We start from the raw sequence: 24939 nt of genomic DNA, 5'->3' as shown, positions 1-24939 counted from the left end.
CATCCCGATTTTTACCCCTCAACCCGAATCCCGATATCGGGATCGTAAAATTAGTCAAAATCTCGATTTCAACAAATGTACTCGAAAAAATTATTGTTTACCGATTTTGAAGTTTTTCTGATCAATTTTAAAAAATCAATCATTTTACCTGGAGACATATTATGACAAGTTAATGACCCTACACTAATCAACAGGTGTCATAATTAGTGGTTGTATGTAATCAGATTACCTAATGGGTCATAACAGTCCTCAAAATTAATTTGTATGTACACAAATTTGGTCAAACAGCCTTTCAATTTTAATCAATTTATCATACAAGCACAATTTGCATTATTTGCCGTAGTTCCACAGCAAAATCATAATTAATTGAAAGATGAGAACTGTAATGAATTCTCAAGACAACATCGTTTATCTTGAAATCTGTTTTATTTCTGAAACCAGACATTGTGTGTCAACTTCCAAGCAAGGACTGAAGCTCAGTGTTAAAAAACGCAGGACTTCGGGAACATTGCTTCAGAAGTTGATTGTGTGTCTGTTGATTAAGAAATTATTATAAATTAAGGAATGTATCTCCCTCATGCAAAGCTCTGATTCCTTTCACGAATTTGGCTATACTTTTTGGACCTTTTGGATTATAGCTCTTCATCTTTTATATATGCTTTGGATTTCAAATATTTTGGCCACGAGCATCACTGAAGAGACATGTATTGTTGAAATGCGCATCTGGTGCAACAAAATTGGTACCGTTGATTTTATTGATTTAAAATCGACGCCATTTTTGTATACACTTCTACTGTGTTACTGTATAAGCCTCCACCGGTTAGACCACCTCCGGATCTGAATACAAAGAAAGATAACTCAAATTTTATCCATTTTCTCATTGATACTGATAAGACCATGAGTAAGCCTGACTTAATCAAAATTTGTCTTCATCCTTCTTACTTTAGGACATGTAGTTTTGAGTGTTTTGAATCAAGGTTCATAGATGAGAAGGTCTTTGGAGGGGGAAAAGGGGGGGTCTCTACTTTGAATCCTTTACTTTTAATGCCATTTTCTCAGTTATTTTGTCAATTTTATAATTTAAAAGTACAAGAATCAGGCAAATAAAAGAAATCAAGGCCTACAAAAGAAAAAAGAAGAGAGACTATTTTAGGAGCTAAAACAATGCTCACAGAAAAGTCGCTAAAATTGTAACCCTTAAAATTCTTGTCGCGCACTAAATCCCCCATGGAGATTTTCAAAAGTTGGCAGGTCTGGTACTACATATTTTAAGTACAAAAATAGTACCTATGCAAAATTGGCTGTGTAGGACCAAACTAATTCAAAATTAAGTACCGACATAAATGTTGCCATGGTAATGACCTAACTTTCTACTTTTCTGCATTAGTTGTGATTGTAATAACCTACCTTTCGACTTTCCTGCATCAGTTGCCATGGTTTTTCACTCATGTCTAACATTCTCTCTGTTACTCCTTTATCTAGTGATACTTCTATTAAACTGAAATTTTCTGGGTTGTCATGAATATCATCCTATAATTAGAGAACAAAATGTATATCAAAGAGAGGCTGAAAATGATCCTTAAAACACTACTATCTCATTCATATAAAAAGTGCTGTGAAAAATTCAACTTTTTAAACCTCTTGCAACAAAGACAGATCTATCTGGATTCACACTTTATACAGCTGATGATTGATCAGGAATTACATCAACATATATACATGTGTTCCTCTTTTAACTTTCCAAAAACATTATGAACACAAGTTATCTTTCTTGATTTGTTGCCAGGATAAAAATGTTAAGCTGGTGTCATCATTGAAAACTGTGCCAAAATAAATTAAAAGGAGTAGGCTTAGTAAGACCCCTTTTTGGCCCCAAAATTCAGCAGTTTTACAAAATTGTGAAAATGTAATCTTTTAGCTATTTAGTGGAAAATAGAATGCTTCTGATACATATATATGGGCTGTTCTTTTACAATACAATGCACATATATCGGGTACTAGCATCATTAAGTCATGCTATTTTACTGAAAACTTCAAACTTGTAACATTTTAGTCAAATTTTAGACGGTTTTCGTCTTAAATGAAAGTGGCTGCATTCGTGTTCATTCATAATATTGAAATGTAAGTTGTATTTTATGATAATACATAACATATATAAAGGTTGTGGATGAACACCGATGCAGCCACTTTCAGTTTTGCCAAAAACCATCTGAAAAGTGACGTTTTTGGAATATTTGATAGATTTTTCATATTTCAGCTTGAATTGGAGCATTTTTATTGACTAAATGAGTTAAAATCTTTCACATAAACTAATTGAATCAATTAATATAGATAAACACTTAAGTGTTTCAAAAGTGTTCAAAATCTTTTGTTAGATGAACCTGAAATTTGAGGCCGATATCGGCCCTTACCTACTCCTTTACACATTTTACAGAAATTTGAAGATAAAGATAATTTTTGAAAGAATTAGGAAAAACTGAGGCCAGTGTATACTGTACTTACACTGAATCCAAATTTCCTCAGTGCTAGCTGTATAACTTCCTCTGTTGTGGTATCTTTGGTTACTTCAATATTCTTGTATCCAGATGTGCCTCTAGAAAGACAAACAGTTTGGGATGAAAATACAGTCAAATATCTATTGATCAGTCAATTGTAGGAAATACTATAAGTGATCCCTTACACAAGGTTCGCATTTCTAATGTAGTCTGTGTAAAGTACACTAAAAATATTTCCATATGAAGTTTTATCACAATGATAAATAAGTAGAAATATCATATTTGTATAAACTTATTACTGTGAATTCATTATTATTCGTTGTATATCAATTTTCGTGGATTTCGTGGGAACAGGTAAACCACGAAATTAGATGTTCAATGAATAGCAAATTTTCTATAGGCTGGTATGCAGATTTCAGCAAAACCACGAAATTAAATATCCACGAACATGTAAGATTTCCTTAATCCACGAAAATTGGAACCCACGAAAATAAATGAATCCACAGTACCATTATTAACTTTGTTTATCTAATCTCTTTATTAAAACCTTTTGGAATCCACTGGTTTAATCACACCTCAATAATTTAAAGGCTGAAATTTCATTGCCTCAGATAAACAATTTCACAAACAGGAACTAAACCTAATAGACCATTGCATTGTTAGCAGGCCTGTAGCCAGGAATTTCCAAGAGGGGGTTATTTGGACCCACGAACTCCACTTTAACAGTCACAATTCAAACAGAAAATTGACATTAACAGTGTTTATTTGTTTTCGGGGGGGGGGGGGTGTTCGTCCGAACCCCCCTGGCTACGGGTATGTTGTAAGATAAGGATGTTATTGGATATTTAGTTTGATCAGATTGCACAAGTGGCCATTTTGATCTTTTAGTGAGTGAAGCAATCAAGTTCCATAAAAAAATACAAAATATCCCTTCAATTATTTATCTGAATCAACTCACCTCACACCACCTGGGTACACCTTGATAACACCTTTATTTGGGTCTCTTTCTTTATAACGGAGGAAAATTGAAGGCCTCTTCCCGTCTGGCGATAGAAGTTGGTCTCTGATTGGACTGTTTTTATCTAGCTCCTTTTCACCTGCAAAATAGACACCTGTAAAATATTGTTAGTATTTATTTGTAAGTTCATAAATATTATATATATATATAAGAGAAAGAAAATTATTATTTTTAACACCCAAGATGTGAATAGGCCACTTTACTTTTAGTTGGGCCATATTCAATAGGGGCAGATTTTTTTTTAATGCAGTGGAAAAAGTATGATAGTATGGGAAGTCCAATCAACTGCTCTGTTATAATGATGTTTTCTGGTTTTCCCATATTTTTCAGCTCATTTTTACCTCTATTATGAAAATCTGCCCCTAATGTGTATGCAATATGGCCGAACTAACAGTGAAGGGGCCTATTAAGTATTCCTGGTCTTATCAAACAAAACTTCAGTAAAATTTTCACTGTTTCAAAATGCATTCACAAAATGTTACTTGATTAAGATATACTCATTCTCAATAATTTTATTATCTTTGATAATTGTAGACAAGACAACAAGTCTTTTATTATACATTAGTTAATTAGTTATTTTTCTCTTCAGCATTGATTCACATTTTATCATCATGGGGCTTTTTCTTGCTCAATGCAGTATTGCATACAATATATATATACAATACCAATACCTTAACTAAATAGACAAGGATAAGAAACTTATTTATTTTTTGTGGGGTTCATGTTGTTTAGTCTTAAGTTTTCTTTGTTGTGTGTGTCTTCTGTACTATTATTTGTCTGTTTTTCTTTTTTCTTTTTCTTTGTTAGCCATGGTGTTGTCAGTTTATTTTCGGTCTATGAGTTTGACTGTCTTTCGCCCCTCTTTAATAACGTAAATTATTAACTACCATGTCAACATCTTGGAGCCTTTTACATCTTGCTCTTCCGTATTTTTTCTTATTGTTGAAGGCCGTACAATGACATTTAATTTCTAACTGCTACATAAATGGGTCTATGATGGAGAGTTGTGTCATTGGCAATCATTTTTCATCTGATTTTAGAGTGATAAAAAACAGTAGCAGTGATCTGTATAGATTATCGGGTTTTCAAAACATTGATATCCTAAAATATCAGCCGCAGGCCACAATGTGAACCTTTTTGTCGAGCGGCTGATATTTTACGATATCTGTACGTAGAAAACCTGATTAACTGTTTATCGTTCTATTAATGGTCATTTTTCCTCTCCCTAAGACAGTTTTATGCTTGACGAAAGCCAGCTTGATAACTTCTCCTCTCGCATTTGACGTCACTGATATCTTCTCCTCTCACATTGTGACGTTGCTGATAATGCCTGGTCTCCTTTTGAAGTCTTGATACGAGAATTACTGAGCGACAGAGCAGGGTGATATAGGCGTAGGGAAGGACGATAAAAATAAATATCTTACCATATTCAGAAGCCTCAGATACATAGTAATTCTTTGGGTCATCTGATATGTGGAATGTTTTCAAAGCTGCTTCCTGTAATGACAAATATAATGTATAGATTCTACAACTGTATCATTTGTGATCCAATATTTCTTCTCTTGAGAGTTCAATTTTCAAAGTTATATTTAGAGCTTGCAGAGCTTCATAAACATTTAAAATATCAAACTATGGAGAATAGGCAAATATCATATTACATGAAATTCTGTGTTGGAATCTGTTTTTCGATAATTTCCTGCTTTTTCAAATTCAACTATGATTAAAGAAAGATAACTCCAATTTTAACAATGACAGCATTGATATTTGTCATTTATGCAATTTCTTGGCAAGTGATTATACACATAACAAATCATTTTGTAACTTGAATATATAACTGTATAATTCATTGATAATTTTTTAATATTCATGGGTAGGATCTTGAAGAATGTTATGCTTTATGTTTGTTTTTAATTTCAAAAGTAGTGTCAAAATCTGGAAAATTTATAATAACCAAGTCAGCAACAGAAGTTATAAAAGAGGAACAAGTTCTCCCTTTGTTTTCCTCACAAGAACCATTTTTTCCACAGTTATATTTGAGATTTTCAAAACATTATTGCTTATGATTGCATGTTGATTAATAATTGATTGTTGGTGTTCTAATGCCACTTTTAAGCACCACTTTTGGGCTATTTTGTGGTGGCCAGTTTTTATTGGTGAAGGAAGCCAGAGTGCCCGGAGAAATCACAACCTCAGAAAGTAAAACTAAGTCAATTAATTTTTGGAGTCGAGGGCACCTGTAGGGTTCAAACTCACAAACTCAGTGTAGACTTGGTTGCATATTGAAAATTTGATAAATAGTTCTGAAATATTACATAACTAACAATTAACATATATTTGACTATAATTATGATTATGTTTGATTCATGCATTTTACTTTGACTTACCAAAATAGCTTGAGCAGGAGCATTTTTAGGTACAGATATTGTCCTGTATAATTTCCTCTTCATGGAAGAATTACCATCAAAAACTCGTATTATTTCAGCTATGGAAAAAAATATATATAACATTGACTTATGGAATACACTACATAATAACAGACATCTGACTTAACATGTTTTGAATTGAGGAGTTGCTGTTTCACCAATATTATTGTAAAGTCCAGTATTCTTTTTTATTTGATATCAGTGTCAAGTGAAAAACAATTAATCACAATTGTATCACAATATCTTTATCCACATCTTGAATTTTAGATATTTAAACTCAAAAGCATATAAAATTCTTCTATAACTACCACCTACATGTATATGGCCTTTCAAATTATAAGCATGATAAAACATGTATTGCAACCTGGTCATTTGAGCTTTTGTTCAAATTTTGTGCTGTTCTTAAATCTGATTCTGATTTTTTTTTTTCATAATTAGTATAAAATTATTTTATATTGAACCACCATGCAAAACGCTTTACTAAATCTGTCAGTTTGAACTTTTTACCAAGTTTTGTGCTCATCTTAAATATGACTCTGAATTTTAATTCATTAGGTCAACATTATTTCATCACTGTGCAGGCACTATATTTAACAGTTCATTAACTAACTTACTTTCTAAATCCTTTTCTTTGTCTTTTGAGTCTTTATCCTTTGGTGACCTTGTAGGACCTTGTCTCTCGTCGTCATCGGTTGTAGCTGTGTCACCACTAGAGGGCCATTCCTCGGAGATTGTCCTTCCTACTGTACACAAATTAAGCTTAGAAATATCTTATTTACATTTTTGAACAGTGAAAAAATTTTACAACGATTTTAACGCTTGTCTTCATGTCAATACTAAGTCTTCACGCTTAACCACAAGTCCAACGGCCATGGCTTGTAAAATTCTTCTCTACAAGCCAAGAGAAACCAACTAAAATTTTCACAAAAGAGAGTTTGGCCTTGTGGACTTGAAACTTTATTGTGGAGGCTGAATACTGGCAGAAAATTAAATTTGGTGCAATTTTCTATAATACAACAAAAATGTGACAATATCATATAAGCAATGATTAAAAAAAACAAATTTGCATTTACAATTTCAGTGGTGAATTATCTGCAAGTGCAAGCATAAATATGCATTCATTTAATGATCACTTCCAACAAACCGTGCATTATTACTGTGTGTCAAGTTGAGGCTGATATAATAAGAACAAATCCTCCCCTCCAGATATCATTTTTGGAATGAGAGGGGGTTAGTTAGACTTTGTTTTTCCTTCAAAGTTCACCTTAAAATCATTAAAAATAGGTTAAAAACATACTGTAAATTCAGAAATCATTGCGTGCATTTATTATTGTGATTTTGTCATTTTAGACTTAAATGCCATTTTAATTTTTTACGATTTTGAGAAAAATCCTGTTAAATTCATATATAAAATATTTCAAAATGAGAGTTTAAATTATTGTGTTTAAACAGTTGCATTTTTTGCAAATAATAGAAACCTCGCAATAATTTCTGAATTTACAGTAAACTGATATAGTGACCATAGCAATCACCTAAATTAAGAAATCCTTTTGTATTATAGAACTTTGTATTTTGTCAAAATTGTTGCTAAACATCAAAATATACCTTTCCACTAGTATCTAGTAGGTTCTAATCACTTAGTAACCTATGGGGGAGGGTAGGAGGGGTCCTTATCCCGAAATCCCGGGCTTAAAAACACAAAATCCTGAGGTCCCAAATTTAAATAAATTGAAATCCTAAATCCCGAAATTCTTACAAAAGAATTCCCCGATCCCGAAAGGGTCAATCCAGAAATCCTGAGCTTAAAAACACTTGATCCCGGAGTCCCGATAAAGGTCATATCACCCCTCACCTATGGCAACCCAGCATCTCAGGTCAAGCTGATCAACAAAATTGTAACAAATAAAACATATTTGCACTGTAATGTTATGAAATGTTTTGAAAACTCTTAAAAATAGAATTCATAACCCCTGGTTTTATCCATGTAGTTGCATGAAAAATTTTCCCCACTTATTAAACCCCAGATTTTTAAGCCAAATTGTTCCAGTATAAATAAAATCATTTATCAAATTGTCCTTTTTCTTCAAAAATCTTTCAGTGAATTCCATTTAAACAAGAAAACTTGAAGAACAACCCTATTTTCTTGTAAACATAAATTCATACAAAATTCTTTAGATGAATATTATCACTCTTTCCTCTATAATAAAGTAATTCAAAGCTAAGTTTAATGTGACTAAAGCACTTTCCAACAAAGCATCTTGGCTAGTAATTACACATAAAAAAGAAGATGTGGTATGATTGCCGATGAGACAACTGTCCACAAGAGACCAAAATGACACAGACATTAACAACTATAGGTCACCTTACAGCCTTCAATGTTAACTCAATTGTTCAAGACTTATTTCTAGAGAATTTTTGTAAAACCACTGTGAATTTTTGCAAAATATAGTTAAATCATCTTTGTTGGTTTTTTTTTAATTTGAAATACTGCAGATTCATTTCAATCCCTGGGTACTAGTTTTCATTGACTGATAAAAAATTCTTTTTTCATGGATACTGGATTTTATGGTTTTATCAATTTGTGTATCATAGAATTCTAAAATTTGCATATCATCGAATACTACAATTTGTGAATACTAAAATTTGTGAATCATCGAATACTAAAATTTGTGTATCATCGAATACTAAAATTTGTGTATCATTGAATACTAAAATTTGTGTATCATCGAATACTAAAATTTGTGTATCATTGAATACTAAAATTTGTGTATCATCGCATACTAAAATTTTGTTCTGTTAACCCTTTGCACATACAACCAATTACAATTTAGTACCCAAGGAATATTCATAATAAGGCCAAAAAATATATATACTTCGTTTCTTGCCTCCTTGCAGAAAAATATCATGTAAATTGGTCAATATTCAATATCATTGACTAGTATGCATAGAAATGTTTTATACTTTAACAGTGCTTTAATCAAAATATCTACTATCAATTTTACAAAAATCTAACTTCCACAAATGAGGAATAATTCTGTATACTTGCAATCAACTTAAGTCATATGATTTTTTGTGAAACTGAAAACTTGGCTTTAAACAGTGCTTAACCATGTTAACCAAAAATGTGTATAAAATGGGTTAGGGTAGGCATCAAAAGTGAAAGTATGAAGGCAGGAAACAGAATTATATTTGTTTGGCCTAATAACCAATCTCCAGTATATATAACAAAATTAGCTTACTTCTAATGAAGCATCGACTGTAACATTTTTCAAAACGCGTTGTTTTGGTTTTCTTTTGTTTTCTACGCTTTCTTTTCTTCTTTCTCTCTTCAATTGTTTGAATTTTCAAATTAGGTGAGGGCAGCATTGATATGTTGCTTTCTGAAAACCATTTTTGATATATTTCAACAAACAAAGATTAAAAATATGAATACAACAATTGAATTCACTTTATCTGAAGAATTTCAAATCGGACAGTAATTTTAGTTGGAATACAGTGAGGTTTTATTGCTCTTATGATTGATTTTAGAACGTTCTTATATGTAGTTACTCTATAACTGCTTGATTGAAGAGAAAAACAATGAATTCTTCTGTCAAAAGAGTTGCAAAATTGCAAAAATATTTGAATACTAATTTAACTTGCTCAACTTTCATAGATTACATTGTGAAATTTTCAGTCTAAATTGAAATCTCTTACCACTGATCCAAATTCAAATATTGACATTAAATAAGAATCTTCTAAGAGCCTAAATTAGCCATTAGGTCATGTAGGTAACGATATGCCATTTTGAAATATTAGTTTTTTTACCTCTAGGTAATTTTCATTAGAATTGTACCAAGCATTTTATTTAACACATGCACCATAAAGAACCTTTTTATTACTGTAAATTCAGAAATTATTGCGTACATTAATTATTGCAATTTTGTCATATTGGACTAAAATGTGATTTTAATTTTTGCAATATTGAGAAAAATCCTATTGAAGTCATGTAAAAAAATTCAAAATTAGAGTTTAAATTATTGCGATTATAACACCGACACGATTTTTCATAATAATAAAACATCGCAATAATTTCTGAATTTACAGTTTACTTTTGAGATAATTTGCAAAAATAAAAATTCTATTAAAATTGTTTTAAAATCTTCAATTTTTTTCTCTTCCCCTGGTTTCTTCATCATTTAAAATATATCTGTTGTCAGCTTGACCTTCATGCACTCTCTCACATTGATCACATTCCCCGAAATACAATTCCCTGTTTCAGAATCTAATGCATCTTGGGTAATATTTTTAAAAACTTAAACCAAAATATTGATTGGTTTAAGAATGTTCTTAACAATCGAAATCCATCCAATGGTGTAAAGTTATTTTCATTTTGGGGTAGGAACAATGAAATTACCCATCATGCTTTAGATTCTGAAATGGCCAATTCTGGACTTTACATTTTTGAAAATCAAAATAAAGTGTGATCCATTTAAAGGAGAATGGAAATTTGATTGACCATTTTAAATTTCCACTCTGAAAAGCAACACTGTAAACAATCAACTGGCATTTTAACATGGAGCAAAATAATTAAAAATTGACATCTTGCTTTTTACTCTTCTGTGCAACAGCTATTTTATAAACTTCACAAGCTGAATTTAAAGTTCATAATGTTTTCAGACTAAGAAGGCTACTATCATAGCTGTTCAAATTTGTAATTCTGCTGTATTTAACAACAAACTAAACACATTGAATTGTTAGATATAGGCAAACAGTATAATTCATGACAATTGGCATTTCAAAAATATGAATAAACAATCTGCATTTCAACATGGCAGTGGTTAAATATAGGAGGTGAATAATGTGAGGACAATTAGTAAAAGCAGGAGGTATGATAACAGCCATAAGAGACCCGGGGAAAATAATAAAACACATTTTTGTGTGAGGCACCAAGAATGATGCACATGATCCATACAAAGCAATTTCTGTTCATGAGTGGTAAAATTTAATATTTTTTGACACCAGCAATTATATTGTAAGACATTCAAAATGTGTTCTTGGTCAATATAACTTTTGTTAAAATCCCAGCATTGAGTATTTTGTGGCCATGGACAACCAAATATGTTTTGGCAGAGAGAATCTTTTTGAAATACGTTTTTCAAAATTCAAAAGGGATGATGATTCGGCGTTACGTAAAGGTTTAGCATGAAGACTATTATTTAAGCTTCAAATCAACACAATTGTAAAAATAACTATAACTCAAAAAAACAAAAATATAATTAAATAATACAAACTGAAAAATACCGCTTTTTGTTAACCGTGAGAAAAAACCAGCCCCAGATTCCCATAGCTTCTCAAAATTTGAAGGTTCCAATATCTTGTTTATTTTTTCAGCATGCAACCGTTTACGTTCTACAAAATATACAACAAATAAAAATGTTTACATCATAAACAAACAAAAAATAAACAACAGGAATAATTTATAAGATCACTACATACTGTCTACAATATCTATCACTACTGAAGAGAGCACTCACTATATTTACACTTCAATAATTGAGTATTCAGAAATTATTGCGAGGTTTTTATTATTGCAAAAAATGCAACAGAGTTGTAAACTCAAAAATTAAAACTTATATTTTAAAATATTTTATATGAATTAAACAGGATTTTTTCTCAAAATTGTAAAAATTAAAATCGCATTTAAGTCTAAAATGACAAAATCACAACAATTTCTGAATCTACAGTAGTAACTGTAAATTCAGACACATTTGCGTGGATCTATTATAGGGATTGTTGAACAACAGATTAAAATGTGGTATACATTGTTACCATATCGGACTAAGTTAGTTATAAGTAATACTTTCATGTTTCGCCAAACCTATCCAGTGGCAATTTCCACAATAATAAAAAGATTGCTAAAATTTTAGGAAATATTGCATTCAAATTATGTAAATTGTGAATTTCTAATTAACATGAAACCTTAACTCGATAATAAAAACATCACAAAAATTTCTAACTTTTCAGAAAATTGAAAGCAAGCATGCCATCTTCAGTTTTGTATGACAAAAAAACATGATGCAAAGAACTACACTACAGTTCATGTTGTTTTTGCTTTTTGTTAGCCTCAGTGGGCAACCCTTCCATGTCAATAAAAATTATGATTCTTTATGAATTTAGTCTGCTTATATCTATAGGTTGTAATTGTAAGCATTGTGATTACACATGGGAAAACAGCATTTCCTGGTCATAGGGTAGGCAGATTCGGCTAGCTTATGCCTAAACCCATTTAGTATTGTTGAAAAAAGCTGAATCAACCGGTCAAAGTGAATATTCCATAGCTCTATATAAATGCCATAGTATAGCTGTTCATTAGCTTAATATCTGATCCCTAGTAGGTCTTCATTGCTATATCCCTAAGTCATAGTGAAGGTCTTTATACTAATTGCCTAATCCATCTAAGGCATTTTGTAAGTCTCTTTGGAGCTTTATATTTAATCCTTAGTGAAGGTCTTTATAGCTTTATACCTAAGCCACAGACTAGGATTTCATAGCTTCAGGGTTTGAAATAAGCAGGGGACCACTCGCCAATGGTCCCTAAAATTTGGTGTGGGCTCCTCTAAAGTTTCTGCTTTTCTTGTATAGAACTATATATATTGGCTACAAAATTGCAGCTGTTAGCAACCATTGCCAAAACCTCAACTTCAATCCCTGAGCTTTGTAACAAAGACATGGTGTACATTTCAATATATTTATCAGTTTATAGGTAAGCTTATTATGTGTACATGTGTATGTCTTCATAGCTTTATATTAAGGCCATACTGTTGACTTAGTCATTCTAGCCTTATAATGATATCTAAGTAGGTCTTAGCTTACTATCTAATTTAAAAGTAGGTTTTTATAGCTTTATATCTAAACCATAGTGTCTTCATAGCTAATATCTAGTTTTAGTGTAGGTGTTCATATATTTATATCTAAACCATAGTGTCCGTCTTCGTAGCCTTATTTTTCAGTTGTAGCGTAGGTCATAGTGGCTTAATATCTAAGCTGTATTGTAGATATTCATGGCTTTATATTTATGCCATAGTGTGATAAATTGTTGAGAATTTAAAAATACCCACAATTTTTCTCTAAAAACGGTAAGAGCATTTTATTTTTTTAAACGAATTTTAAAAGGATTGGAATAGTGCAGTGTTTATTAAACTAATATAGCATCTTTTGATTGGCATAATTCTGAAAACATCATGGAAATAGTTTATATTTTATTTTATTCTTCGTGGAGAGTAAAAAGGACTTATTATTTAAAGGATAAGCTAAAGCTACTGTGAATTCATAATTATTAGTGGAATACCAACTTTCGTGGATTCATAATTATTAGTGGAATACCAATTTTCGTGGATTTCGTAAATATAGGTTAACCACATATTTAAATGTCTAAAGAAATTAAAATTTCCTAAGGCTGGTAAAGATACTTGAACCAAATCACAAAATCAAATATGCATTTTGTTTTTGAAATCCACCAAAAATTTGTATCCCCCCCCCAAAAAAAATGAATCCACAGTAATTTTAAACACCATGCATGTGAAACAACATCAATTATGGAACAATATAACAATAACATGCAGTTTTACATATATAAATTAACATGCACACATACATACCCTGAACAGCTATTTTTAGAAAATGAAAGAAGAATATAGTTGAAACCTTAACTGTTTTGTGTTAGAATTTGTTCTCATCCTTACAAGACAAAATGCTCTTTGGATTTTTTGTGATTTTATTCCTATGGATTTCTTCAAAGACTCATTGCCATTGTTGGACAAGGAATTTCTAATGTTCTATCTTGTGACACACAAACTACTCACATACAAACAAGAAGGTGTCCATAGTATACAGATGCCCCATCCACACTATCAATTTATATGTTCAGGGGACCATGAAAATGGGGTAAAATCTCTAATTGAGCATTAAAATAAGAAAGATCATTTCATAGGGAACATGTGTACTAAGTTTCAAGTTAATTGGACTTCAACTTCATCAAAAACTACCTCAACCAAAAACTTTAACCTGGAGCAGGACAACAAGACAAACGAACAGACAGAGGGACGAACAGACCAGAAAACATAATGACCATAAATGGGGAATAAAAATCGGCATAAAATTTTTTGAAAATTTGACAGGAAATGAATTTAAATTCCCCTGTTTAAATTTAAATGCAAATTCACAGCTAGCAAAATATTTTCAGTAGCACATAACTTTTTAGCTGGACAATTTTATGTCCTAATATGTAAATTTGAAGTACAAATGTGACTTTCTGAGTCGGCAAAGGTGCAAAATCGTTCAAACCATTATAATAATGTACTCTTGATTGAACTTAATTTCACTCACTAACCAATAACTATTATTACTTAATTTCCACATTATTTGACATTTTGTCAATTAAAAATCTCATTTAAACAAGTTAAACAATGGACCCAATGTTCTAAATATGCAAAATCAGCACAGTGTTCAATTCCGCTTTTCTGAATCTAAAAAAACTATGGGTAATCTCACTGTTCAAATCTAAAACCTAAATAATGTAACATCATTGGTTGAATTTCGATTGTTTATGATATTTTAAACAAATCACAATGTTTTGGTGTACACTTTTGAAAATATTATCCAGAATGAATTTTATCATGAAACAGCAATAAACAAACTTACTGTCTCCCCTTCCTTTGATTCCAAGAACTGTTTCCATGGGAACATCCATACGAGGAATGGTTAAACAATTCGGTGGCAGCATTATCTCCCTTAGACTCCCAAAGTTACATTCTGTCGGCAGAAGTCTATAGCAGCTAGCATGGGCCTGAAACATGAAAATGTCAAACATTATCTCCCTTAGACCCCTGTAAACAATAAGGAGACAGAATTATCTCCCTTAGTCTCCACAAAATTACATTCTGTCAGGGGAAGTCTATAGCAGCTAGCATGGGCCTGAAACATGAAAATGTCAAACATTATCTCCCTTAGACCCCTGTAAACAATTAGGAGATAGAATTATCTCCCTTTGACTCCCAAAGTTACATTGTCGGGAGAAGTCTATAGCAGCTAGCATGGGCCTGAAACATGGAAATGTCACACATTATCTCCCTTAGACCCCCTTAATCAATTAGGAAGCAGCATTATCTCCCTTAGACTCCCAAAGTAACATTCTGTAGGGAGAAGTCATGAGCCTGAAATATGAAAATGTAACAAATTATCTCCCTTAGACTCCCAAATTTACATTCTATCGGCAGAAGTCTATAGCAGCTAGCATGGGCCTGAAATATGAAAATGTCACAAATTATCTCCCTTAGACTCCCAAAGTTACATTCTGCCGGCAGAGGTCTATAGCATCTAGAATGGGCAAGAAATATGAAAATGTCACAAACTATCTCCCTTAAGACTCCCAAAGTTACATTCTGTCAGCAGAAGTCTATAGCAGCTAGCATGGGCCTGAAATATGAAAATGTCACAAATTATCTCCCTTAGACTCCCAAAAGTTACATTCTGTTGGCTGAAGTCTATAGCAGCTAGAATGGGCCTGAAACATGAAAATGTAATAAACTGTAAGAACAGCTGATCTTATTGGTCTGCTTGTCAAATGAGTATTTATTTACATCTAATCCTACAATAAAGAACAATCATTTACAAATTATCTGTTAATTTGGAACCTTCCTGTACATTAGCTAAGAATTTCTAAGTCCTAAATTAATATATTATTTGTTTTCCCAATCCAACCCTGTTAAAGTTGTCTCATTGACTATCATAACAAATTGTAAAGATGATTACACATAACTTAATGCAACCTTAAATCACTGAGTCCAGTGTTTCCAGAATCACTGAGTCCAGTGTTTCCCGAATCACTGAGTCCAGTGTTTCCCGAATCACTGAGTCCAGTGTTTCCCGAATCACTGAGTCCAGTGTTTCCCGAATCACTGAGTTGAGTGTTTCACTAGAATTGACATACTTACCGTAACTCCACACCATTCACATCGCATGCCTGACAAACATTCTGATGACCAGCAAGTCTTCTTACAAGCCAGACATTTTGAGTTAGCTGGAAGGTTCCCTTCTCTCCAGTGGTGATATTGTACAGCATTTACCTACAGACAGAAATTATTGGTATGCATGTCTGTATATGACTTATGATTTCTAATAATTTTAGGGTTGAAAGGTAATAATTGTTTTGGACACATTCCAGACCAGATGCTCCGCTGGGGAGGCTTTATACAACCGCAGAGGTTGAACCCTGAACAGTTGGGGCAAGTATGGACACAACATTCAAACTTGATACAGCTTTGAATTTGAATTGTGATTAAATAGTTGACACAGCATAGGTTTCTGACAAAGAATGAATTTGGTCAAATAAACTTTAAAAAATGTTTTTGCTTTTGAGCAATATACTATGCTGTTGAACATTAATCCCCTAAAAAGAAAATGTTTAGAGATATTTTCTTTTTAACTTCTGAATTCTTAAATGAGAAAGAAATGTACCCTCCTCCCAAATTTTTGTCACCTCTCCCTTTCCCTTTATCCAAAAATAATCTCAATTTTAATTTCTAATGGTGTTTGCAACAATAACTACTCATTTAAATACATCATCAAATATCAAAATATAAAATGACATACAGTCATGGTTAAAACTAATATTAATTAATAGTAACTTCTGATAATATATTTACAGCTAATCATCTCAAGACAATCATCATTTCTTAATACATAATTTTCAAGCAGTGTAAGGGAGGTAATCAAACATATATAACAGTATTCTTTGAATGGAATTGGATTACCTCCCTTATGCTGCTTTTAAATTGTCTAAATTGTCCTTTAACCAGAAAAACTCTTGTTTTTCCATTTTTTTTTGTCCCTACTTGCTTAAAGATTTGAGCCATAACCCCCATAACCATCCCTTTGTAATATGGAAACGTGTGGTATACTTAAACACAAGTTATTGACTGGAAACTACAAAAATGCTTATTTGGGCCCCTTTTAGGCCCTTTATTCCTAAACCTTTGGAATCATAACCCCCAAAATCAATTCCAACCTTCCTTTTGAAGTTATAAACATTCTGTTAAAACTTAATTGATTTCTATTAACTTATACTAAAGTTATTATCCAGAAACCATCTGTCTTTGGACAACGCTGACATAAGTACTTGACCACAAAAATACAGATTTGAAAATATAATACAATAATAACTGTACCTTATGTGGACCATAAGTTGCACATTCTTTACAATCACTGACAGAGAAATCGGAACAGTCTTCATGTGCATAATATTCACAAACTGTGGAGAAAAAAAAATAATACATAATATTAAAAGAGGTACAATTATTCCAAAACTATCCAGAGAAAAATAATAAAACAGAATATCTAAATGGCAGTCTTTTCATTCAACCACAGGTCCACCAGACCCGGCTTGTAAAAATTATATACACAGGACTAAAATTTTCATAATATTCAGCTTCTGGCATCTGTAGATTCAAAAGTTTTGCTTGAAGACTGGAGTTGTGGATATGGGAACAACAACAACAACAACAACAATACTTTATTTTAAGAGGGTTACACAGTTAGCTACATAACTAATCTTCCCTGAGGCCCTCGTAATGAAAAATCAAACAAAACACAAACATATACAGACTTCATGTGCATAATATTCACTATCCTATTTTCAAACTGGAGTATAGACCATTTCAGAATCCTTTTGTTTTGTGGGTCATGTGGGTTATTTCATTGTTTGTAATACAACTGGAACCAATGGAAATCTGCCAGTAACAGCATGTCTCATTTTATCTTTTTCAATTTCATTGAGAGAAGATAAAATAAAACTTGTAGAAGTATAACCCCTTTTTCTAAATAAATTACTCTTCCTTTTTAATTATAGAACTTAACTTTCACATCAAATAGTTTCACCAACTTTCTAAATATAGAACTTAATTTCACATCAAATAGTTCAACCAACCTTCAAAATATAGAACTTAACTTTCATATCAAATAGTTTCACCAACTTTCTAAATATAGAACTTAATTTCACATCAAATAGTTTCACCAACTTTCTAAATATAGAACTTAACTTTCATATCAAATAGTTTCACCAACTTTCTTAATATAGAACTTTACTTTCACATCAAGTTTCACCAACGTTTTAAATATAGAACTTACTCTCACCCATTTCCAAATATAGGAACTAAACTTTCACATCAAATAGTTTCACCAACTTTTTAAATATAGAACTTATAATTAGTTTCACCCATTTCCAAATATAAAACTTAACTTTCACATCATATATATATAACAGTTTCACCGACTTACTAAATATAGAACTTACTTTCACTTCCTTTCTAAATATAAAACTTAACTTTCACATCAAATACATATAATAGTTTCACCGACTTTCTAAATATAGAACTTACTTTCACATCGGATAGCTTGACTATCCTCCAATCGCCTACGACAAACATTACAAAATTTTCTTTTAAAATGGCCTGCTTCTGACCAACTATGGGCTACTGGATTCTACAAAAACAACTTTAACTGTAGTTTGACTTGTAATCTTGCAGCTTGAACTAGTTGACTTTTAATGTTAATTAAGCAAACATCAATTAAAGTAATCTGACAGAATTTGTTAAATTTTCAGAAGACTAAGAATTCCTGTTTTTAGCTGATTTCATCTATTTTCATGGATATCATTTTTGTTAAATAAGAGTATTTGTATTTTTGTAAACATTTAATTTCTTGGTTACGTCAAATCTGTGTACAATATACAATCTATTGCCACCAAGTGATAAGTGAAGCTAACTTTTCCCTTTACTAAAAATGTTAATAAAGGACAATAACTACTATACAAGGTAAATTGATAGTTTTGAACATGGACTTTTTCTGATTGTTTTACTCAGTAGAGTTTCTCTCTATTTATTATAGTTTCAACATAATTGACAAAAAAAATCATCGTTCAGGGGCAATAACTCCTATATGATGAATTTTTTTTCAAAATCTCTGCTTATTTTTGGAGTTGGCAGTCATCGTCTATCTATTCTAACTTTCATACATTCATGCATAAGCAATTAAGAACTTACCTTAATCAAATTAGTAGCAATACTAGAACAAGCTGAGACAACTGTTTTTAAACATCTTTCATGGACAACAAAATTACAAACTGAAAAAAAAATTATACATTTTTAGTTTGTATTTTACTCTTTAAAATGTACCTGTACATGTTTTTAAAAATATATATCTAATATCCTTTAAATAGATATAGGAAGATGTGGTGCGAGTGCCAATGAGACAACTCTCCATCCAAATAACAATTTATAAAAGTAAACCATTATAGGTCAATGTATGGCCTTCAACACCTAGAGCCTTGGCTCACACCGAACAACAAGCTATAAAGGGCCCTAAAATTACAAGTATAAGGGGAAAACCAACGGTCTAATCCATATAAAAAATGAGAAACACGTATAAATAACATAAACAAATGACAACTACTGTACATTTTAATTTTTTTAATTTAATTTTGTACATTCATTTTCAAATCAAATATTCAAGTTGAGTGCACCTGCCTCATGCTACATAAAAATTTACAACCTCAGTGTTGACAGTCTAGTGATACAGTAGTTTTAATAACTTAGACCACTAGGCCACAAAGGGTCCCTGTACCATCTCATCCCTAAACAATGCTTAAGGGCACCGGCTCAGACATTGTCAGACCACCATTTTTAATAATTAGACCAGCTTCAAGTCAATCACTTAAGATATACTTCTGTTAGAGTGTAAAGCTGGACAAGAGGAGATTAGTAAAAAGATAGTATTTATAGATTCTACCTCCGTCAGTGGAATACGATATTTCTCTACTCATAATAATGTGATAGTTATATTTTAAAATTTTAAAACGAGGTAATATTTAAAATTAGGTACACATATCATTATGATGCTAATTATATAGGCACTAAGTATAAACAAGGAGTAGGAGCAAAGACTGGTCGGCTCGGAGGTAAAATAATGTGTACAGTAAGGGGGACATGTCTTTATGCAGACTGTTACCTTGTGATAATTACGGACTGTTAGTTTAGAACAAAGTAGGGTTCATCATAAAATTAAGAATGGAAATAGGGAATGTGTCAAAGGGACAACAACCCGACCATAGAGAGGACAACAGCAAAAGGTCACCAACAGGTCTTCAATGCAGCGAGAAGTTCCTGCACCCGGAGGTGTCAGCTGGCCCCTAAACAAATATATATACTAGTTCAGTGATAATGAACGCCATACTAATTTCCAAATGGTACACAAGAAACTAAAATTAAAAATAATACAAGACTAACAAAGGCCAGAGGCTCCTGACTTGGGACAGGCGCAAAAATGTGGTGGGGTTAAACATGTTTATGATATCTCAACCCTCCCCCAGTACCTCTAGCCAATGCAGAAAAATAAATGCATTAAAAGAGAACATAGAGAAGTCTGAGTTTGATGTCAAAAGATGTAACCAAAGAAATGTTCATATTTATATCACAGTAACATGATCTCATTCTGAATCTACATTTAAGTTGCCACTGGAAGTTGAACAGCCATCAATTCATCCACTTAAAAACACTTATACTTTCAATTGTAATTGTCAAGAGTAGAGTACTATATATATATATATATATATATAAAAGTCTATAAAAAGGACCAACCAGCAAATTTACTATGTACCGGATCGTCTAGAATAGGCGATACTATGCAGATAAGGAAAAAATTATATCAGTCTAAAGATTTGCACAACGGTACTGATATAAGGTGTTATTAAACGAAAATGTTGTTATAAAATCGTGTTGACAAATATTTCGGCTCAACAAATGGCCTTCTTCTTGTGTCACAAGTTTTAACAATACTGTATTGTTAAAACTTGTGACACAAGAAGAAGGCCATTTGTTGAGCCGAAATATTTGTCAACACGATTTTATAACAACATTTTCGTTTAATAACACCTTATATCAGTACCGTTGTGCAAATCTGTATTGTTAAAACTTGTGACACAAGAAGAAGGCCATTTGTTGAGCCGAAATATTTGTCAACACGATTTTATAACAACATTTTCGTTTAATAACACCTTATATCAGTACCGTTGTGCAAATCTTTAGACTGATATATATATATAGTATTGCATGAAATGCAATGGTGGGATGTATTTTTCTAATGATTTAGTATGCAAACTGGTTGTTCTGCATAGACCATGTAGACAGACAGACAGAGGGAAAAGGATATTGTACGATCTTCACAAAGTATGAGCTAATACTCCCTGTCAGTTTCTATTACATCCTAAACCAAGAAACATAGGTAAATATAATATTAGATATGATTTAGATCAAAAAACGGAAATAGTCTGAGTTTTTCTCATTGTTGAAGGTTAGGTTGTAAAATGTACTTTGACCTTCAGTTGTTAATTTCTGTGTCATTTGGTCTCTTGTAAAGAGTTGTCTCATTGGTAATAATACCACTTTGTCTTAAATGTCATTCACTAGTCATGCTAGTTTTCAGATCAAATAAAAGAAAATATTTAAAAATTTCAGTTTCTATTTGAATATAAGCTGTACAAGTATCTACCCATATATTCTTTTCTGAAAATGACAGTAAACACATATTTTTTTGTTTTGCCTTAGGAATCTATATCTAATTTGAATACATTGGTTTCCAATCCTTCTATAATTAATTCGTTTCCTTTCAATTGACCCTAATAAACAAAATGTACGACCACTACAACACTACGTAGTATAACACCCATATCATTATTCAAAATTATTTGATGTGGCAAACGTTTCATATTTCTGAACAGCATTAATATGACCTTTCACACAAAAAGTGTTGCACTGTCTAGCCTAAGACTACCTCTGTTTACGGTAAGAAAGTTCTGTTTCTTTTTCTGTTAAGGAGAGTATCACAATTGCCTCAGTAATTATTCCATTTGTATGATAAGAGAATAGCAGAGTGAAATAATAAATTTTATCTATGTGATTTTGAAACTGAATGTGAGGGACCTCTTGGCTTCCCTATTTCTATTTACTAGACTCTTTACCAGTGTGTGAGAAAATGAAGTTTGAATGAATAAGACAGGATATTTATAAGATGTCTGAATGGCCAATTAACAATAAATGATAAATATAATTCTTATAAATGTAATATATCATTGTATATTTCATATATTTGTTTCAGAAAACCAACTCAATTTTGTCCAAATCAAAGATATAAACAAGCCTCCCCCTTTTCATGTATGTGAATTATTTATGTAAGGTGCATACCTAGTTGATAATATAAATTAATTCATGTAATTTGTAATGATAAAACAATTTTACTTTATACAAAGGTGTAAAATATCTTTAATTTCATTAAGAATACTTATAATCCAATGTTATTGTGATGAAAAAGGCAAAAATCAACAAATTATCACATTTTTATTCAGCATTCTTTATAAATACATACATATGCAAATGTAAATTGCATTTTAAATGAGGTCAATACAGTATGAAATTGATGATGTTGTTTCAATTGTGGTAAAAACATACAGGAAATGAATTAGGTCAGGTGACAATGAATGAAATATTTTGACATGAATGAGTGGGTTCAATTGTTTATCAGGGAAGCTTGTTTATTATTGACTTACGACCCAATAAACATAAAGCACATTATAAATTCGCCTCGTCACCTAGTATACAAATCCAATTTATATGTACGATTTTAATTGCAGAAAATTGATTAAACCATTAATGCATCTAAATAGCATTAGCTGGTCCAATTAATAAACGTGTGTACTTTATTTTTCACCGTATTTTAATGAGGTGGCGTTCAACCGGCTGTTTATACTGACATCTTGGAGGGACCTTACCTTCACAGACGAATCCTTGCCCTATAAGCCCCCATAACATATCGGTACAATGATGACAGTAAGTGGGCTTGTGAAAAGTCTTCTTGATGAAAAAATGCCCGTGTCCGGGGTCGTCCGGGGTAATTCCTCCACCCTGTCCGCGGACCATGTTTTCCGAATCATCCATTAGAACGGAGATGATCAACCTTCAGTGACAATACACATCTCCCATTCAGCTTTGTCCGGGCGAAACAATTCGTGAACAGGTGGATTGAAAACATGGAAAATGTACTAAACACGTCATTTTGAGGTTTTATATATTCCAGTGAGTTGAAAAACATGTATTAACTGTCTTAATCGAACCATTTTTACTCTCTTCCACGGAAATGAGGGATGTGACATGAAAAAGAGGCTACATTCCGCGGAGAGTCGGATTCAAAGCCTGCGCCGGGGGATGCTGAGCAATCGATCGATGCCATTGATCTTACAAATATAATACGAAGAAAATAGAACATTAGCTTCGCATTTTCTTTAGAAACAACCAAATATACGCCGAATTTATAAGCTACTTAGAATGTGATTGATTGATTTGTGAAATTTAAAAATAAAGATTTTCTAATTATATGCACCAGAGACATATAATACACACATATAAGGCACAAAATGTGCACCTGAATATAGGTATCTTGTTTTGTAACCCCCATTCACATAATGGTTACATTGGTTACATTGGTTACACCCATACAAACTATCATTGATTATTCACAACTTCTCCAGTTTATTTGTAACTTTCCTTCACCTAATGGTTACATTGGTTACACTGGTTACACACATGCAATTTCTTCTCCAGTTTATTTGTAACTTTCCTTCACCTAATGGTTACATTGGTTACACTGGTTACACACATGCAATTTCTGTTACCATGGCAACCCGGTCAACCCTTGCATGACGAATCAGGTTGGTTACATTCATGGAGAATCAGGGGGAATTTGGTTACAATGGTTACATGCATGGGGAATCTGGTTACAATGGTTACATATATGGGGTATCTGGTTACAATAGTTACATGCATGGGGAATCTGGTTACAAAATGGTTACATACATGGGAAATCAGGTTACATGCATGGGGAATCTGGTAACATGCACGGAGAATCTGGTTACAATGGTTACATGCATGGGGAATCTCGTTACATGTATGGAGAATCTGGTTACAATGATTACATGCATGGTGTATCTGAGTACAATGGTTACATGCATGGGAAAGTTTGGTTACAATGGTTACATGCATGGAGAATCTGGTTACAATGGTTACATGCATGGGAAGTTGGGTTACAATGGTTACATACATGGGGAATCAGGTTACAATGGTTACATGCATGGTAAGTCGGGTTACAATGGTTACATACATGGGGAATCAGGTTACAATGGTTACATGCATGGAGAATTAGGTTACAATGGTTACATGCATGGAGAATCAGGTTACAATGGTTACATACATGGAGAATTAGGTTACAATGGTTACATACATGGAGAATCAGGTTACAATGGTTACATGCATGGAGAATCAGGTTACGATGGTTACATGCATGGAGAATCAGGTTACAATGGTTACATGCATGAGAAAGTCAGGTTACATTGGTTACATGCATGGGGAATCAGGTTACAATGGTTACATGCATGGGAAAGTCAGGTTACAATGGTTACATGCATGGAGAATCAGGTTACAATGGTTACACGCATGGAGAATTAGGTTACAATGGTTACATACATGGAGAATTAGGTTACAATTGTTACATACATGGAGAATTAGGTTATAATGGTTACATACATGGGGAATTAGGTTACAATGGTTACATACATGTAAAATCAGGATACAATGGTTACCATCTGTTACATACATGGGAAGTCAGGTTACAATGGTTACACTACTTGTGACTATCTTTTTATTGGTGGCCATAAAACTATGTCCACCAGGATGGCTCTATGTGTCCATCATTTTACCCCCTGATGCTAATTAATACACAAGGTATTCAAGGATAAAGGGAATTCATGTCTGCATTGAAGTGTTAAAATTACATAACTTTGATACAGGTAAAGTGTCTCAGGTAAAATATATGTGTTTGTCAAATTTAATTACTGTGATATGATCAAAAAAAAAATACAAAA

The 24939-nt window shown here is 32.3% G+C and overlaps 1 protein-coding gene across 4 annotated transcripts in view; it reads right to left on the bottom strand.

Annotated features, from left to right (window-relative positions):
• The window catches only part of LOC134691335 (diacylglycerol kinase theta-like), a 40071-nt gene extending 16861 nt beyond the window's left edge, over positions 1 to 23210 (bottom strand). For 2 of the 4 annotated variants that reach the window (XM_063551796.1, XM_063551795.1), the window contains exons 1-13: positions 22795 to 23210; positions 19016 to 19095; positions 18353 to 18455; positions 17144 to 17226; positions 15911 to 16042; positions 14619 to 14763; positions 11220 to 11327; positions 6551 to 6679; positions 5898 to 5995; positions 4938 to 5010; positions 3454 to 3607; positions 2503 to 2593; positions 1408 to 1530 (exon numbers count right to left, since the gene is read on the bottom strand). In XM_063551796.1, coding sequence (XP_063407866.1) covers positions 1408 to 1530; positions 2503 to 2593; positions 3454 to 3607; positions 4938 to 5010; positions 5898 to 5995; positions 6551 to 6679; positions 11220 to 11327; positions 14619 to 14763; positions 15911 to 16042; positions 17144 to 17226; positions 18353 to 18455; positions 19016 to 19095; positions 22795 to 22960 — 1485 coding nt within the window. In that variant the 5' untranslated portion in view covers positions 22961 to 23210. The remainder of the gene's footprint in view (positions 1 to 1407; positions 1531 to 2502; positions 2594 to 3453; positions 3608 to 4937; positions 5011 to 5897; positions 5996 to 6550; positions 6680 to 11219; positions 11328 to 14618; positions 14764 to 15910; positions 16043 to 17143; positions 17227 to 18352; positions 18456 to 19015; positions 19096 to 22794) is intronic. The other 2 variants (XM_063551799.1, XM_063551798.1) reach the window with 2 other exon arrangements.
• Positions 23211 to 24939: the final 1729 nt, after the last annotated feature.

Source organism: Mytilus trossulus, chromosome 11 (genome assembly GCF_036588685.1).
Source record: "Mytilus trossulus isolate FHL-02 chromosome 11, PNRI_Mtr1.1.1.hap1, whole genome shotgun sequence".
Lineage (NCBI taxonomy): Eukaryota > Metazoa > Mollusca > Bivalvia > Mytilida > Mytilidae > Mytilus > Mytilus trossulus.
Note: the sequence above shows the minus strand (reverse complement) of the source record. Positions and strands in the feature narration are given on the sequence as shown.